This window comes from Callithrix jacchus, chromosome 7, assembly GCF_049354715.1.
Source record: "Callithrix jacchus isolate 240 chromosome 7, calJac240_pri, whole genome shotgun sequence".
Lineage (NCBI taxonomy): Eukaryota > Metazoa > Chordata > Mammalia > Primates > Cebidae > Callithrix > Callithrix jacchus.
This window is the reverse complement of record NC_133508.1, coordinates 83,031,900-83,048,778: the sequence shown is the minus strand read 5'-3', so window position 1 is coordinate 83,048,778 and position 16,879 is coordinate 83,031,900. Positions and strand designations below refer to the sequence as shown.

The window sequence follows — 16,879 nt, the reverse complement described above, 5'->3', positions numbered from 1 at the left end:
TAGGGAGGGGCAAAAGACACAGCAGAAGTCATTACACATCCCATCTCACTGCTGTGTGGGTAGCTTAATAATGGTTCCCCACCTGTCATGTGTGTCACTGAGGCTAGCTTCATCCAATATAAATAGCTCCTTCAACTCGCCCAGAGAGAAGTGGCGCTCTACATCCTGCTCCTCATCCACCACACAGCTGCTCAGTGCCTTCTTGTGGCTCTGACGCTGGAAGATCTTCTCCTCAATGGTCCCTGCCTGGGGAAGAGGGGGTGGAGAATATCGAGGGATATAGCGCTTAGCCATCCCCATAAAAAGTATATGGAAAAACCAGGGGGTTGAAACTACAGCTACCCAAGAGGAGGAGAGATGAATAAAAAGTATGAGTCCTGGAACATTATCTCTACTCAGCTGAGGCCCATTTTCCCAGTCTGTCTTCTGAGAACATGACTTATGAACAGTCTGCCCACCCACGCTATTTTCTGTATTAATGAAGGGTCCCAGGGCCTGGCTAAATCCCTTCATGGTAAACTGAGGTTTGTCTGCTGCAGCTTCAGATTTCCGTACCAAACCCAACTCTAACTCATTCAATAAATACCATCTGGGTATCTTCTATGCCAGACCCTATGCTGACATTAGGATACAAAGAAGAATCATATATATCCCCTATCCTTGAGCTCCCAGAATAGTGAGAAAGATACATATAAACAGTTGATACAATGATAGAAATCTGTACAGGATAACTAGGAGCCCATAAGGATGGCAGAGTAGAACAGTCTTGAAAACTTGAAACTCTATCCTTGAGCTCAATGTTGAAAATGAATAGATGGTTTGTAAGAAAAGACATAAGGGAAGGCATCCCCAGCACACGAACGAAGGAATGCTACTGGCCTATTGGAGGACTGTGAGTTCAGACTAACTGGAAGTTGGGAATATAGTAAGAGCTGAGACTGAGAAATCAGCAGAGGTCACATTAAAAAACATTGGATGTCATGCTGAAGGCCTTGGTCTTGTCTTCGAAGTGAGATGAAAAGTAAAATCAAAATTTTTGGAAAGCTCCCCTGGAAGCAGTATGTGAATGACAGGTTGGGATAAGACAGAAGTAAACAACTAGGAAGCTGCTGCAATATCCAAGTGACAGATGACCATGACCCCAGGAGGGCATGAAAAGCAGAGTTAGATTAAGGAAATTTCAAGAAGATAAAAATCAGTGAAAACTGGTGGGAATTTGGTTGTTAGGAGAAAAGAATAGTCCAGTAAGATTATTCCCAGTTTAGGTTGGGTGGATAGTGGAGCCATTAAGGTCAGCATTCAGAAGGGAAGCCAGGTGTGGTGGCTTATGGCTTTAATCCCAGCACTTGAGAAAACCAAAGTGGGAGGATCGCTTGAGTCCAGATGTTCAAGACCAGCCTAGGCAACATAACAGAACTCCATCTCTACAAAAAATAAAGAAAAAAATTATCCAGGTATGGTGGCACACATCTGCAGCCCCAGCTACTCGGGGGCTGAGGTGGGAGCTTGAAGCTGCAGTGAGCTGTGATCATGCCTCTGTACTCCAGCTTAGGTAACAGAATGAAACTGTCTCAATCAATCAGAAGGGGAATGAGTTTAGTCATGATACTTCTAATGTGCCCATTAGAAATCTAAGTGAAAATGTAGATTAAGTGATAGAAACAGACGTTTAGAGCTCAGGTAAGAGATCTGGGTTAAAATTTTATAGTTAGAGATTCGCCAGTATGACAAGTGTGTACAATCAGAGAGGTGGAAGAATCGGAGTAGGGTTTCCAAAGACGAGAAAAAAAAAATTTTTTTTTTTTTTTGAGACAGGATCCTGTTCTGTCACCCAGGCTAGAGTAGCACAATCCTAACTCACTACAGCCTCAAACTCCCAGCTTCAAGTGATCCTCCCGCACCCGGTATAGAAGAGCATTTTAAGGGATTATTAGTCAACAGTGTGAGATACACAAAGAGGAAGCGTCAATAGTCTCCTGTTTTGGCAATTAGGAAGTCAGTAGTATATTTGAAGGTAGGGTCAGTGGTATAAGAAGTCTGACAAATGAACAGAAAGAAGATGAGTTAGGTAGGAAATTTGAGAGAAATGGTAGATGTTGAAATGGTTGAAGGAAATGAAATATGGCCCACCTCAAAAAAGACAACATGACTTTGTGGTAGTACCAACCTGTAAAAGCAATGTAGCTGGTGTAGTAGCTGAAAACAGCTCAAATAATCCAACTGGAACAGGTATTGGGAAAAGAGTAGCTGAAAGGATGCGCAGTAAGGGCTGGGCTAAATAAACAAGGAAGTCAAGCCAGATGAATGGGAGAGTGGGAAGGGGAGAGACTGCAGGAACATTAGGCTGAAGCAGATACAGCAGGTATGTGAAAGCTAGGAGGACAAGAAGTCAGAGTACAATGAGTTTATTAAAGTTTTGGGTACTAACAAGTTCCACAGTGTGACCTTAGGAATAATTAGATGCAGGGGAGTTGAGATGAGGTCAGGGTGCTGGATAACCACGTGGTCCTTGACATCAGCCAGTATGATTGCTGGATTTGAGAAAGGAATGAAGGCTGAGCTGGTGAATTAGGAAGGCTGAGTCATCAATGAATTAGGAATATAGCAGAGGATAGAGGATTACAGCAAGGAAGAAAAGAGGGTAGTCAAGTCAAACGACATAAGCTGCAAGAGAGGAACTGTGGGATGGATGGTCTGAAGTAGATAACTGATAACTTGGAGAATGCAAATAGGACAGGGGATGAGAGAAGACTACAAGGCCAGTGACACAGCAGAAATCAGGTATGACGGAAGCAGGTATGCTGTGAAAAGGATGTACTGAACACGTGTCCAGATGGCACAGTAAGAATGGTTTGAGGGAATGGGGTGCAGAGAAGGGGAGGGAGAACAGAAGAATAAAATACTCACTTCTGGGCCCTTTCTGCAAGAGGCAGAATGGCCAAAGAGAGGCACTAAGAAACAAAATGGTCCTGAAGGTCTTGTTCCATGACCCACCCCTACTATGACTACTATCACTATCCTTACAGACAGTAGGCGGTAGATATAGCAAGTCTTCTTTTGACCGTCTCGCCAGACCCGGGCCATGGCTTGTTCATCATTGGCTGGGTTCCAGTCAGGGTCAAACATGACCAGCCGGTTAGCCCCAATGAGATTGAGGCCACAGCCCCCAGCTTTGCTGCTCAGCATGAAGACAAAGTCAGGGCTCTGGAAAGAGAGGAAACAGGAGAAAAGGAACCTCTTACAGCCTAAACTGGGATCCTGCTCAGCCCAACCAGCTCCTCTCTATGCCTCTATACTACTCAGTACCAATTGTGAAAACCACCAGTTTGTTTGCTCATCAGCCAATTTCTGAACCCACAAAGTGAGTTTCCAGCCCAACCCATCACCAACCAGCCAAACCCTACTATATCCACTGGGGGGCGGTGGGGTGTGTGCAGAATCAAGGTAACCCCTTATAGCTTCTCTATCAATCCTTAATTCTGATGATACTACACTGGTGGTGTGGGGACAGGTGATGTGCATTTACCGATGGACTATTGAAGCGTTCTACAACCTTGGCTCGCTTCTTAATGGACATTGTGCCATCCAGGCGGACATATAAGTACCTGAAAGGGGATCCGAGACCCAAGAAAATAAAGCTTCAGTGATTAGGGGGAAAAAAATTTTTAAAAGACCCAAGAAGAAAGCAGAGCCCCTTGGAGCCAGAGCTACTGTAGGGACTGCTTTAGGCTCTAAACTCCCAAAGCAGGGACAGGGAGCTAAAGACGAGGAATGTGTCCTAAAGGAATACCTGAAGGACTAGGGGATCTTGTACGTGGAGAGAGATCTGGGGCCATCGCAGCAATAAGGTAAGATATCTTCAGGGAAATCCTTTATGTGCCCACATCTTGGCCCACATCCACAGATCAGAACTAGAGGGGGGAAGTAAGGGAGAGGTACATCCCCCTTTGGCATCCTGGTTAGACTCTTCCCTACCTTCGGGCCCGGCACAGCTTCTCAAAGAGATCCAAAGTCTGGGTGTAATTCGACACCAGCACGACTTTGTCACTGCTACAGCTTCGGGTCACCGCCAGAATGTAATCCAGGACCAGCATCTTTCCTGGGAAGAACAGCAACCAACAGTCCCCTACTGGCTATTGAAATGGCCCAGGGTTCTTACTCTTGATATCCTGCCTTGAAACAGGACAGTCCTAGCACAAAGACCATCTCCCACCCTCCACCTAGAAAAGCCCAAATGTTGGTAGGTAAAGGGTCACCTGACAGCTGTGGCTCCAGGGCCTTAGAGCTGTAACCAGGAGGGAAGAGGTCCAAGGCACCTTCAAAGCCATCCTCCCCTTCCACACACTTATCATGGATTAGAGCTGGATCTGGGGGGAAACAAAACAAAATCGAATTACTTTGCTTTCTGAAGTTTCTACTTCAGTGTTCACTAGAGCTCCCTCTAGAAGCCTGCCGCAGAAAGCCTTCCGCAACATCAGACTTGTTTCATCTTCATCCTACCAAATTCCAACAGCATACAGTCAGTGCCATCTGGGATGATGGATGGATAGTCTGATCACTAGTAGGTTCTCCCAAGAAGAAGGGAGCTATAACAGAGCAGGCAAGGTTTCTTTGTTATTTTTCCTCCTGCCCAACATTGTATATGAGCATGTGTACATGCAAGCACTCACAAACAGTTGACATATCCCAGGTCATCAAGCATGGGCTGGACAGAAGATGAGCTCAATTTCCCAAAGCAAAGAGTCTGGTAAACAGAGTCCACAGTGCAGCGTTCATGTCTTGGATTGAAATCACATGTGGCCTCTATGAAGATGACTCTGGGCAAGTTTTAGGGTCACCAGGCCACTACAGGAACGTACCCTTCCTTGCTCACTCTCACAGAGGACACCAGGACACAAGCTCAACTCACGATTACAAAGCTTCTTTAGCGAGGTGATAGAAGAAAGAGAAGACACACTCATCTTGCCCTCATGCAATTCTTCTGCCGGCTTCGCTTGTCTCAGAAACCTCTTATATAACTCAGTCTGAAGGGGTGTCAGCCTGAAAAAGGCAGCTGGGTCAGTGGAAAAAGCTAGACCATGCTCCTACCCTCTGAAAACACCTTGAGAGCCCAGCCATGCTTCAGGAGCTCAGCTTTGACCCACTCACTCCACATCTTTCAGTTGAGTTCAGTACCTGCAACAAACGACCTGCTCAATCTTCACAGGCAGATATTTAGAAAGGATATCTGATGTCCTCCTTATCAGGCATCTAGAGAGAACAGGATAAAAAGGCAAGAGGCTGATAAAATTGCTGTGCTAAGTACTGGAATCAAAGCTACCACCCAAAGGACAAAGACTAGCCATCTTTTACAGTATCAAATGTCAGAGACTTGGCCAGGCCTAGTGGCTAATGCCTGTAATCCCAGCATTTTGGGAGGCCAAGGCAGCCAGATAACCTGAGGTCAGGAGTTCAAAACCAGCCTGGCCAACATGGGGAAATCCCGTCTCTACTAAAAATGCAAAAATTAGTTGGGCATGCTGGCAGGTGCCTATAAACCTGGGTGCTCAGGAGGCTGAGGCAGGAGAATCACTTGAACCCAGCAGGCAGAGGTTGTAGTGAGCTGAGATCGCACCATTGCACTCCAGCCTGGGCAACAAGAGCGAGACTCCATCTCAAAAAACAAAGAATGTCAGAGACTCATCAGACCTATGTCAAACGTCTGTATCAGGGTTTCAGTTGTGGGAACAGAGACCTTCCAAACACGCTAGCTCAGACAGACAGCAGTTTCTCTTCCTCTTCAATAGGTTGCCTAGTCTTCAAGAGAAGACTGAGGCTTCCCATTGAGACGGGAACACTAACAAGAAAAGCAGGCTGCAAACTACAAAGTCCTTGGGGGAGTTTCTGCTTGCATTTGTCCAAATGTCCTGCTACATGGCCCCAGGCTAAATTAAGCATAGACCACCCCGGGAAGACTAGGAAAGATAGGAATCAGGTACTTAAGAAGCAGATCTTAAGAAAACACCAATTCTTCTTCCTGCCATCTAAATTTTTTATTTTTGAGACAGAGTCTCGCTCTGTCACCCAGGTTGGGGTGCAGTGGCGCATCTCAGCTCACTGCAACCTTCGCCTCAAACTCCTTACCTCAAGTGACTCACCTGCCTCAGCTTCCTAAAGTCCTGGGATTATAGGCATGAGCCACCATGCCCGGCCTGCCATCTAAAATTGGTAGGGAGAGGTAGCTGGGTAGTCAGGCAGTTGTTGAGAAGGGCAAGAGAACTCTTTAGAATATAACCTATCAAGTGTGCATACCACCTCTGAACAAAGGAGTCCAGAATGTGCCTACCCCTTGGGTTATGTAACTCCCATGAAAAAATAAGGCCTCTGGCTGGACGCAGTGGCTTGCGCCTGTAATCCCAGCACTTTGGGAGGCCAAGGCGGGCAGATCACAAGGTCAGGAGTTCAAGATCAGCCTGGCCAACATGTTGAAACCCCATCTTTACTAAAAAAACAAAAATTAGCTGGGCATGGTGGTGGGTGCCTTTAGTCCCAGCTACTCCAGAGGCTTGAGGCAAGAGAATTGCTTGAACCCAGGAGGCGGAGGTTGTAGTTAGCTGAGATCGCACCACTGTATTCCAGCCTGGGAGACAGAGCAAGATTCCACCTCAAAACAAACAAACAAACAACAACAAAACAAACTCCTCTTAGCCTGGGAGCCACAACCACGTTTCAGATCTTCTACCTGTCACAGAATGACTACGGGCCCTGGGAAAAGAAGCCTAACGCTTTGGGTCTGAGACCAACTGACAGGAAGCTTCTGAAATACTAGTAATGCTCCAAAGTATACTTTGCTCAAAAAGTCCAGCAGCATCAGAGAAGAGCTTCCTCAGCAGGTTGGTAAATAGACCAAAACCAGACCACAGAGCCTAGGCCAGAAAGCAAGCAGGCACTTGGCTTCCAAGACTCCTTCGTTTATTCAGTGGCCATATTTAGGACACGGATCCCACTCCCTTTCTAGAATCCCAGCCTTTGAGGGCTCTAGACAAGTAAATTCCCCAAAGGATTGACCACGGATGATTTGGGAGGCAACTCTAATGACTTAGCTTGAGGTCATTACCTATTCACAATGCTGGTGAGCTCCCGCAGCCGCTCCTCTCCTAGCTGCCTGTCTGCCTCACTAGCAGCAGCATCTCGACCCTTCAAAATTGGCAATTCAAAATGCTTCTTGAATTCCTGGGCAGTCCCTAAACACAGGAGGCAGGGAAAACGGAAGAATGTTGGAAAGGAATAATTTTCCCATAGCCAGTGATGGAAGGCTACCTTCTCACAAACCAGCCTTCCTACCAAGAACAAAGCTAACCAAAATATAGGCCAATTTCTGTTTAACAGATCAAAGAGGTTATCAAAGCAGTGAAGACTTGAAAGGCCAAATAGTGAGATGATAGATTAAAATCCAAATATATAATTACTTAGAGTTAAATGGATTGAAATGACAAACATGGCCACAGTGGATTTTTTTTTTCCAAGACAAAGTCTTGCTATCACCAAGGCTGGAGTGCAGTGGCACGATCTCGGCTCACTGTAACCTCCATCTCCTGGATTCAGGCAATTCTCCTGCCTTAGCCTCCTGAATAGCTGGGATTACTGGTGCCTGCCTCCATGCCCAGCTAATTTTTATATTTTTAGTAGAGATGGGGTTTTATTATGTTGGCCAGGTTGGTCTCAAACTCCTGACCTCAAGATCCACCAACTTTGGCCTCCCAGAGTGCTGGGTTTACAGGCTTAAGCCAATGCGCCCAGCTGATTCTTTTTTTTTTTTTTTTTCAGCAGGGCTCTTTCCCTGTCACCCAGGCTGGAATGCAATGGGGCAATCATGCCCACCACAGCCTCAACCTTCCGAGTAGCTGGGACTATAGGCACATGCCACCACATTCAGCTAACTTTTGTATTTTTTTGTAGAGATGATGTTTTGTCATGTTTCCCAGGCTAGTCTTGAACTCCTGAGCTCAAGGTACCCTCCCGCCTTGGCCTCCCAAACTGCTGGGATTACAGTTGTGCGCCACCGTACCCGGCCACATTGAGAGAAATTAAAGATGACCTATAGGAGTTTGAGACCAGCCTGGCCAACATGGTGAAACCCATTTCTACTAGAGATACGAAAAATTAGCCAGGCATGTTAGCGCCTGTAATTCCAGCTACTTGGGAGGCTGAGGCAGGAGAATCACTTGAACCCAGGAGACAGAGGTTGCAGTAGCCGAGATCACGCCATTGCACTCCAGCCTGGGAGACAGGGCGAAACTCCATCTCAAAAATAAATAAGTAAATAAAAATAAAGATGACCTAAACAAGTTGAGAGACAGATCATATTAATATATTAGAAGGTTCCTTATTATAAAATTGAAAGATCTTCCAGAATTTATCTATGGATTCAATATAGCCCCATTGAAATCCAATTAGGGTTTTTTTTTTTTTTGGGTATGGCAGGCAGTAAAGGTATAAATTGAAAAGTTGATTCTGAAGAATAGCTAGGACAATGTTAAAGAATAAGAATACAGTTGGAGGCTGGGCACATTGCTTGAGCTCAAGAGTTCAAGACCAGCCTGGGCAACATGGCAAAACCCCACCTCTACCCAAAATGCAAAAATTAGCCAAGCATGATGGGGCACGCCTGTTGTCCCAGCTACTCAGAAGGCTGAGGCAAGAGGATCACTAGAGCCTGGAAGCTGAAGCTGAGTGAGCCATGGTCTCACCACTACATTCCAGCCTGGGTGACAAGGCAAGACCCTGTGTCAAAGTTTAATATATATATATATATATATATATATATATATATATATATATATATTTAGAATGTTTACACTAATGGATATCAAGACTTATTAGGCCACAGTAAATAAAGGAGAGAAGTACTGACACAAGGAGACAAACAGACCAGAGGAATAGAATAGATTCCATAAATGGAGCAACACATGTATGAACATCTGATTTATGAAGAAGGTAGCACTGCAAAGCAATGGGGAAAGAACAGTCTTTTCAATATATAATGCTGGCTGAACCAGATACCCAAACGGAAAAGATGGAGGCCAGGCACAGGGGTTCATGCCTGTAATTGTAGCAGTTTGGGAGGCTGACACAAGAGAATCATTTGAGCTCAGGAATTCAAGACCAGCCTGAGGAACATAGTGAGACCCCATCTCTACAGTTAGCCAAGGGTGGTGGCGTGTACCTGTAGTCCCAGCTACTCAGGAGGCTGAGGTGGAAGGATCGCTTGAGCCCAGGAAGTTGAGGCTGCAGTGAGCTATGATTGCAACACTGTATTCCAGCCTGGGCAATAGAGACCCTGTCTCAACGAACAAAACAAAACCAGCAGAATAAATTATAGTGTACTCATAACATGAAATATATGCAATTATGAAAATGAACAAACTGCTACACATAATGTGAACAAACTTTATAAACATAATGTTGAACAAAAGAAACCAGATGTAAAAGGATATTTACTATATGATTTCATTTTTATAAATTCAAAAATAGGCAAAACCAACCTATAGTGACAGGAAAGAGTTTTCTTCTGGAGTGAAAGGAGAGGGCAGAGATTAGAAAAGGGGCTGCTGAGACAGTGTTAGTAATTGATCTGATGGTGTTTATACAAATATGCTCACTTGGTCATTATCTTGCCACTCAGCAGGTTCTCTGCCTAAAATGATTTCTCTTGAGCACTGCCAAGATGGGGTGGCACTAATGCACCCTTTCACAAATATATGTGTGGTTGCCAGGGTATGTGGGGGAGCAATGAGGAGTTTTTATTATTACTTTAGAGACAGGGCCTTGCTCTTCTGCCCAGGCTAGAGTGCAGTGGCATGATCACAGCCTACTAAGTAGCTAGGACCACCAGCACACACCACCACACTCAGCTACTTTTCTTATTTCGTAGAGACAAGGTCTCATTATGTTGCCCAGGCTGGTCTTGAACTTCTGGCCTCAAGTGATCTTTCCATCCCAGCCTCCCAAAGCACTGGGAGGAGGAGAGTGGAGAGAAGTTACAGGGTAGATTTCCAGTTTAGCAAATAGAAAAAAAAAATTTGAAGATGGATGACGGCGATGGTTGCATAACACGAATGTACTTAATACCACTGAATTATTACATTTAAAAATGGTTAAAATGATTTTGAAAAAACACACATCTCCCCAAGACAGAGCTTGCTCTGAGGCCAAAGTTCTTGTAAGAGAGCTAGGATGTGAGGAGCAAAAATGCCTAGGAGTAATATTTCCATCCTCAGCTCATCATGACACCACACCCTGTAGAGCCCCTGCCACTTCTGCAAAGGAGAAATGGCTGACATGGGCTTTGCTGAGTTGCTCAGCAGATCCAAGGCCACGCAATGGCTTTGCTACTCCCTGACAAGAGAAGCCTTCCTACAAGAGTGCTTAATGACCCACATATAACTAGCATTCTCTTCTTTCTCTCCTCAGTTCCCAAAGATAAGGCAGGGCTCCTCTCTGATGTGGGAAACACAGCTAGATTCTTACCTAGGATGCCAGAATTAACAAAATGTACCAAGCTGAAATACTCAAGCAGATCATTCTGGATGGGGGTTCCAGAGATGAGCACCCGCCGGCTAGTGTTCAAGCTGTCCAGGGCTTGATAAGTCTGATTCTCAGAGTTCTTGAGCCTGTGTCCCTACAAGAGAATTATTATTCAGAGTACAATATGGCATTCCCTGTATGGTAGCAAAGTTTCATGTAGACAGGAAAAGAGGAGTCAAAAAACATTCCAAGCCAGGCACAGTGGCTCATGCTGGTAATCCCAGCACTTAAGGAGGCTGAAACGGGGGGATTACTTGAGCCCAGGAGTTCCAGACCAGCCTGGCCAACATGGTGAAACCCCATCTTTACAAAAAAATCACAAAAATTAGCTGGGTGTAATCGCTTACACCCATAGCCCCAGCTACTTGAGAGGCTGAGGTGGGAGGATCACTTAAGTCCAGGAGGCCAAGGCTGCAGTGAGCCATGAGTGCGCTACTGTACTAAAGCCTGGGTGACATAGTGAGAAACTATCTCAAGAAAAAAAAAGATTACAGGTTCTAGGGCCTTAGGAACTAGGCAGGGGGCAGCAAGAGAAAGGGTTCACCCATTTGACTATGGAGAACGTTAGGCTCAAAAGACAGACTTCCTGTTTCCAGAGGCCAGTGCTATACCCATAAAGCAAAGATTCCCTCTGTTCCTTTCCATCCCTTTCCGTGCCCCAACCTCCAGAGCCTTGGCAGCCCACCTATACTCATCAGAGATCATGTGGCCATGTGACATACACATGCTTTCAGGGAGTCCTCCCTCCACATCAGCCTACCCAACTCAGAACTTTCTGAGCCAGATGTCTTCTGTATTAGATTCCAGGCCTTGTCGGGCCGTCAGCATTAAAGGGACTTGGCCCAGTCTCCATGTCCAACCAGAATCCATGCAACTAGTAAAGCTAGCGTTTCCCTCTGCTTCCTTCACATCCCTTCCCTAATCCCTATTCTCCCTGTCCTGTCGCCCCATTCTCCCCACACCTCTATCTATTACTTCTCTCCCTTTTTTTTTTTTTGAGATGGTGTTTTGCTCTTGTTACCCAGGCTGGAGTGCAATGGCGCGACCTCAGCTCACCGCAACCTCCGCCTCCTGGGTTCAGGCAATTCTCCTGCAAGGAAATCATAAAGGACCACCTTCCCTCTTTTTCCAAGAACTACATGGGCAAGATCAGGCCCATACCTTTTCTATATCCAGCCCCACACTGGGGAAGGCATACAAAACTCAACCACTAATGAAGGAATCATCTATCAGTCTTGCTTCCTCAGGTCAGGCTTTAACAATACAATTAAACACAGACCCTCCACTGACTCTCCCATCTATAGCATCAAGTCCAAGATCTTTAAGCTCACTAGCTTAGCATTCAAAGCCCTTCTCAATGAGGTCCCAGTGAACTTCTCTGGCACTCTCCACGCTTGTTACAGTCCAGGAAGCCTGACCTCCTCATCACTCCTAATGCTAGATTTCCTGATGTCTCTTTGCCCATGCCACTCCTCTGCCTAGAGCTCTTTTCCACAGTCAAGTTACTCAGATGTCACCTCCTATGCAAAGCTTTCCTCAGTGACTCCAGGCTGCTGGTCTTTCTCACCTCTGTGCTCCTGTGGCACTATGTACATAACGGCTGCTACTATTTAATGAACCCATTTAATGTGGTAGGCACTGTACTAAGCACTTTACCTGTATTATCTTCTGAGAATTCTCTTCCATCCACATGAATGGAAATTGTATTATCCATTTTAAGATGAAGAAACTAAGATTCAGAGAGGTAAACAGTTACCCAAAATCATGCTGGTAGAAAGTAGCAGAGCTGGGATTTGAACTCAGGTCTGTATGACTCACTGTACCACTCTGCTCTCATCCACAATATATATAATAGAATACTAATCACACTCTACTGTACTTTACCTTCTCAACTAGGCAGAGACTAGGATTTCTTGTTTTTTCTTTTTTTTTTTTGTTTTAAGAGTCTCACTCTGCTGCCCCCAAGCTGGAGTGCAATGGCGTGATCTCAGCTCACTCCAACCTCCACCTCCTGGGTTCAAGTGATTCTCCTGCCTCAGCCTCCCGAGTAGCTGGGATTACAAGTGCTCACCAACATGCCCGGCTACTTTTATATTTTTAGTAGAGATGAGGTTTCGCCAATGTTGGCCAGGCTGGTCTCAAACTCCTGACCTCAGGTGATCCATCCTCCTTGGCCTCCCAAAGTGCTAGGATTATAGGCATGAGCCACAACACCTGGCCAAGACTAGGATTTCTTCTTTTTTTTTTTTTTAAGACAGAGTCTTGCTCTGTTGCCCAGGTTGGCGTGCAGTGGTATGATCTTGGCTCACTGCAACCTCCACCTCCCAGGTTCAAGCAATTCTCCTGCCTTAGCCTCCCAAGCAGCTGGGACTACAGGTGCGTGCCACCACGCCCAGCTAGTTTTTTGTATTTTTAGTAGAGACGGGGTTTCACCATATTGGCCAGGCTGGTCTTGAACTCCTGACCTCATGATCTATTCACCTCGGCCTCCCAAAGTGCTGGGATTACAGGCATGAGGCACCGCTCCTGGCCAAGACTAGGATTTCTTAAGGCAGAGACTATGTCAGATTCACCTGTATAATTTCAGTGCATAGGACAAAGCTCAGTGAATGTTAGTTGAAGGAAAGAATTAATTACCAATGTTGCTATTAAAGATTAAATAAACCAATGGGGCACAGTGGGTCACACCTATAATCCCAGCACTTTGGGAGGCTGAGGCAGGTAGATCACCTGAGGTCAGGAGTTCGAGTGCAGCCTGGCCAACATGATGAAACCCTGCCTCTATTAAAAATACAAAAATTAGCTGGGCTTGGTGGCATGTGCCTTCTTCCCCAGTTCAAGTGATTCTCGTGCCTCAGCTTCCCAAGTAGCTGGTATTACAGGCATGTGCCATCATGCACGGCTAACTTTTGCATTTTTAGTAGAAATAGGGTTTCACCAGGTCAGCCAGGCTAGTATTGAAATCCTAACCTCAGGTGATCTGCCCGCCTCAGCCTCCGAAAGTCCCAGGTTTACAGGTGTGAGCCACTGTGTTTGGCCCAGAAATTTAAAAAATAGTAATTATTAGAGGCTCCAAGCACTAACCCTAAAAAAGACGTTAAACTTCTGAACTGAAGAGGGAAAACAGACTTGAACAGGTCCAGGGGAAATGGACACCAACAATTAGGTCCTCTAAACTGAAGCTCTCAGCATCATGAGATCTCCAGGGTCTGACACACAAAAGGCACTTAATAAATAACCCAACAAATGAAACGGGCTGCCACACTATCCTATCTGTCTCTGCAGAAGAGAAAGCCAACCCAGCTCCCTATTGCACCAGTCACTAAGGATCCATGTGGGTCTCGATGAGGAGCAGAGGCACAACCCTTCCATACTCGAGTCAAGCTTCTTCCTACACCAAGCATCCAAGGGAAAAAGGGATAGAAAAAAGAGCCAGGACCTGGAATCTCATGGCTGCATTCACATTCCAGCTTACTATGTACCTGGGCAAGTCACTACACATTTCTCTAAGTTTGTCTCCAAATCTTTAAGACTGAGATGGTGATCAGGTCAACACCTCTGCTATTCATACACTTGTACAAAGTACTCTCATATAACCTCTCTTGATCTGGATTATATCTCTTCTGAGTAGCCCCTGTGCCATCCACTCTACAGATGAAGAAAAAATCTCAGAGCAGTCTCATCTGTGGAAAATCATGCTTGTAAGTGGCAAAGCCAAAGCTGATCCCATGTCTTTTGATTGAGGATCAAAGATTTTATACATACATACAAGTTATTATGAAAAACTGTGTTCCAGCGAAAGTGTTAGCTGGGAGAAAGCCGCTGTGGGAGCTGAGAACATGAAAGCCTGAAATGGCACCTTCCCTTTCCAGGGTCTGAAAAGGACAAACTCTCTCCTGTCCTGGAGTCAGATGACTATCTTTTCAGGACTTTTGGTTCCTCAGATTTCTGACAGCTGACAAAATAAAAGGTAACTAGTAGAAAGGTAAACGGCCAAGGGGCTGTAGTGTGATAAGAGGCAGCCTCATCCCTTGTGCCCTCTAGAGTCAGCTCATAAAACATGACAGAGTCGGAAAGAAAAAAACACTGAAGAGTAGAAAGAGGCTGGGCACAGTGGCTCACATCTGTAATCCCAGCACTTTGGGAGGCCGAAGCCACGGATTACCTGGGGCCAGGAGATCGAGACCAGCCTGGCCAACATGGTGAAACCCTGTCTCTACTAAAAATACAAAAATTAGCCAGAGTGGCAGCGCATGCCTATAGTATCAGCTACTCCAGTGGCTGAGGCAGGAGAATCACTTAAACCCGGGAGGCAGAGGTTGCGGTGTGCCAAGATAACATCACTGTACTCCGTCTGAGCAACAAAATAAGACTCTGTCTCAAAAAAAAAACAAGTGGGAAAAAAAAATTTAGATGCTCCCTAATCCTCAAAGGCTCAACAGCTACAGCCTGCCTTCCTCTCCCACAATGCTCTGGCCTCTGGACCTGGCACCTGGCAATCCCCCGCCACAGTGATGAAGCAGATGCCAGGGCCCTGAACCACAGGGCAGTAACATGCATACCTTACCTCAACCTGCTCAGTTCCTTACTCCTACAAGGAAGTTGGGAGTTTGAAGACCAGCCAGACAATGAATGACCAGAAAATAGCTCACAACTAGAAAACATGACACCCAAAAGTAAGCTTTTTTCCTGTCACCTCTCTTAAGTTCCTCAGACAACTGGCTAATCTATAGTACCCAGAGCTGAGCCTAGCCTGCCAACTGGCTTAAAGATAGGGCCAAGTTTTTCAGGCACCTCTCCACTAGAACCTCAGGGGTATACAAAGGACCTTAACTCTCCCCAGGAGTTGCCAACAATGGCTGCAGCCTCAGGGTCGCCAAACCCACTGGGAAGTCCTGGAAAATTCTCTATAGTAGGAAGCTCCCAGCCACCCTCACTGCTTCCTAAGTACTAGCATCTCTACTGCCATTCACACATACTGGAAAAGGCCAGGAAGTAACTACGGCCACATTCCCTTAGTCCCAGAGAAAAGGAACTAGGAGTCGCCATAAACTACTACAAGGTGTATGGGCTTTCTCATCTCTGCTTTTGTTCATGCAAGTAACCCCAACCTAGAATAACCACCAGGGCTTACATTTGCCAAGGCTTTATGACATACCAGGCACTGTGATAAGAGCTTTTTCTCAATCATTTCATTTAATCTTCACAATAATCCTATGAGGCAGATATTATCACCCCGTTTTACTAATGTAGAAACAGAGGTTCAGCTAGTAAAGTAACTTGTTGAAGGTCACACTCCTGATAAATGGCAGAGCCAGGATATGAATAAAGGTCTTTAGCACCTGTTCCCTGTGAAAGGAAAATAAAATCTCAGACTAATCCTCAAAGGCTCAAGTATGCCAATGCTTGGGAACTAGTCATGCAAAAAAACTGCCTTTCCTTTCACAGAGAGCCAGAGATAGAAGGCCATGCCTCTCCCCAGGTGGCCTCCCTCACTCTGACAATGTAAATGAACGGCTTATCGTTACAGGTAGGGGACAAAGATGAGACTACAAATCCTCCCCCCTAGAGAAATGTACATTCGACTTCTTCCTCCACTCTTTATTTACTTAACCTTATGTAAAATGCAGATTTATTGAGCTGAATGTATAACTGATGGCTCCTCTTTCCTTCCTGCCTGCTCTTAGCCCTTTTTTATGTAGAGGGTGTGTGTGTGTGTGTGTGTGTGTGTGTATTTTGAGACAGGGTTGTGTGTCTCTCTATTTTGAGACAGGGTTTCACTCCTATCACCCAGGCTGGAGCGCAGTGGCACAATCTCAGCTTACTTCCCGGGCTCAGCTGATTCTCCCACCTCAGCCTCCCAAGTAGCTGGGAATACAGTTGCACCACCAGACCTGGCTAATTTTTTTGTATCTTTTTTTAGTAGAGGTGGGGTTTCACCATGTTGCCCAGGCTAGTCTTGAACTCCTGGGCTCAAGGGATCCACTCACCTCAGCCTCCCAGAGTGCTGGGATTATAGGCGTGAATCATCATGCCCAACCCCACTTTAAATACTGAAGTCCTCAAAAACCTCTTTGGAAAAAAGCATAGGCTACAGATCCTACTATAGCTCGTGTCTTTTTCCCCCAGAGCATCCTCAACGTTGGCAAAATAAATCTAAATTGAGACCTGTCTCAGACACTTTCTGATTTCTATTCTCTAAACACTGCTACCCATCCTTCAAGGTCCTTTTTTAGTCTAGGAATACTATCTGGAGGCAACAAAGTCAATTAACCATAGCATCTCACTGTCCTTAGAGTTCTAAGCATTGATT

The 16,879-nt window shown here is 45.6% G+C and overlaps 1 protein-coding gene across 7 annotated transcripts in view; it reads right to left on the bottom strand.

The window, feature by feature from the left end:
- RAD54L (RAD54 like) overlaps window positions 1-16,879 on the bottom strand; it is a 29,590-nt gene that overhangs the window by 398 nt on the left and 12,313 nt on the right. For 5 of the 7 annotated variants that reach the window (XM_035251338.3, XM_035251339.3, XM_078331612.1 and 2 more), the window contains 9 exons: window positions 10,510-10,660; window positions 7,097-7,223; window positions 5,176-5,250; window positions 4,910-5,040; window positions 4,257-4,367; window positions 3,976-4,099; window positions 3,527-3,605; window positions 3,025-3,204; window positions 83-246 (listed from right to left, as the gene is read on the bottom strand). In XM_035251338.3, coding sequence (XP_035107229.2) covers window positions 83-246; window positions 3,025-3,204; window positions 3,527-3,605; window positions 3,976-4,099; window positions 4,257-4,367; window positions 4,910-5,040; window positions 5,176-5,250; window positions 7,097-7,223; window positions 10,510-10,660 — 1,142 coding nt within the window. The remainder of the gene's footprint in view (window positions 1-82; window positions 247-3,024; window positions 3,205-3,526; window positions 3,606-3,975; window positions 4,100-4,256; window positions 4,368-4,909; window positions 5,041-5,175; window positions 5,251-7,096; window positions 7,224-10,509; window positions 10,661-16,879) is intronic. The other 2 variants (XM_035251340.3, XM_078331611.1) reach the window with 1 other exon arrangement.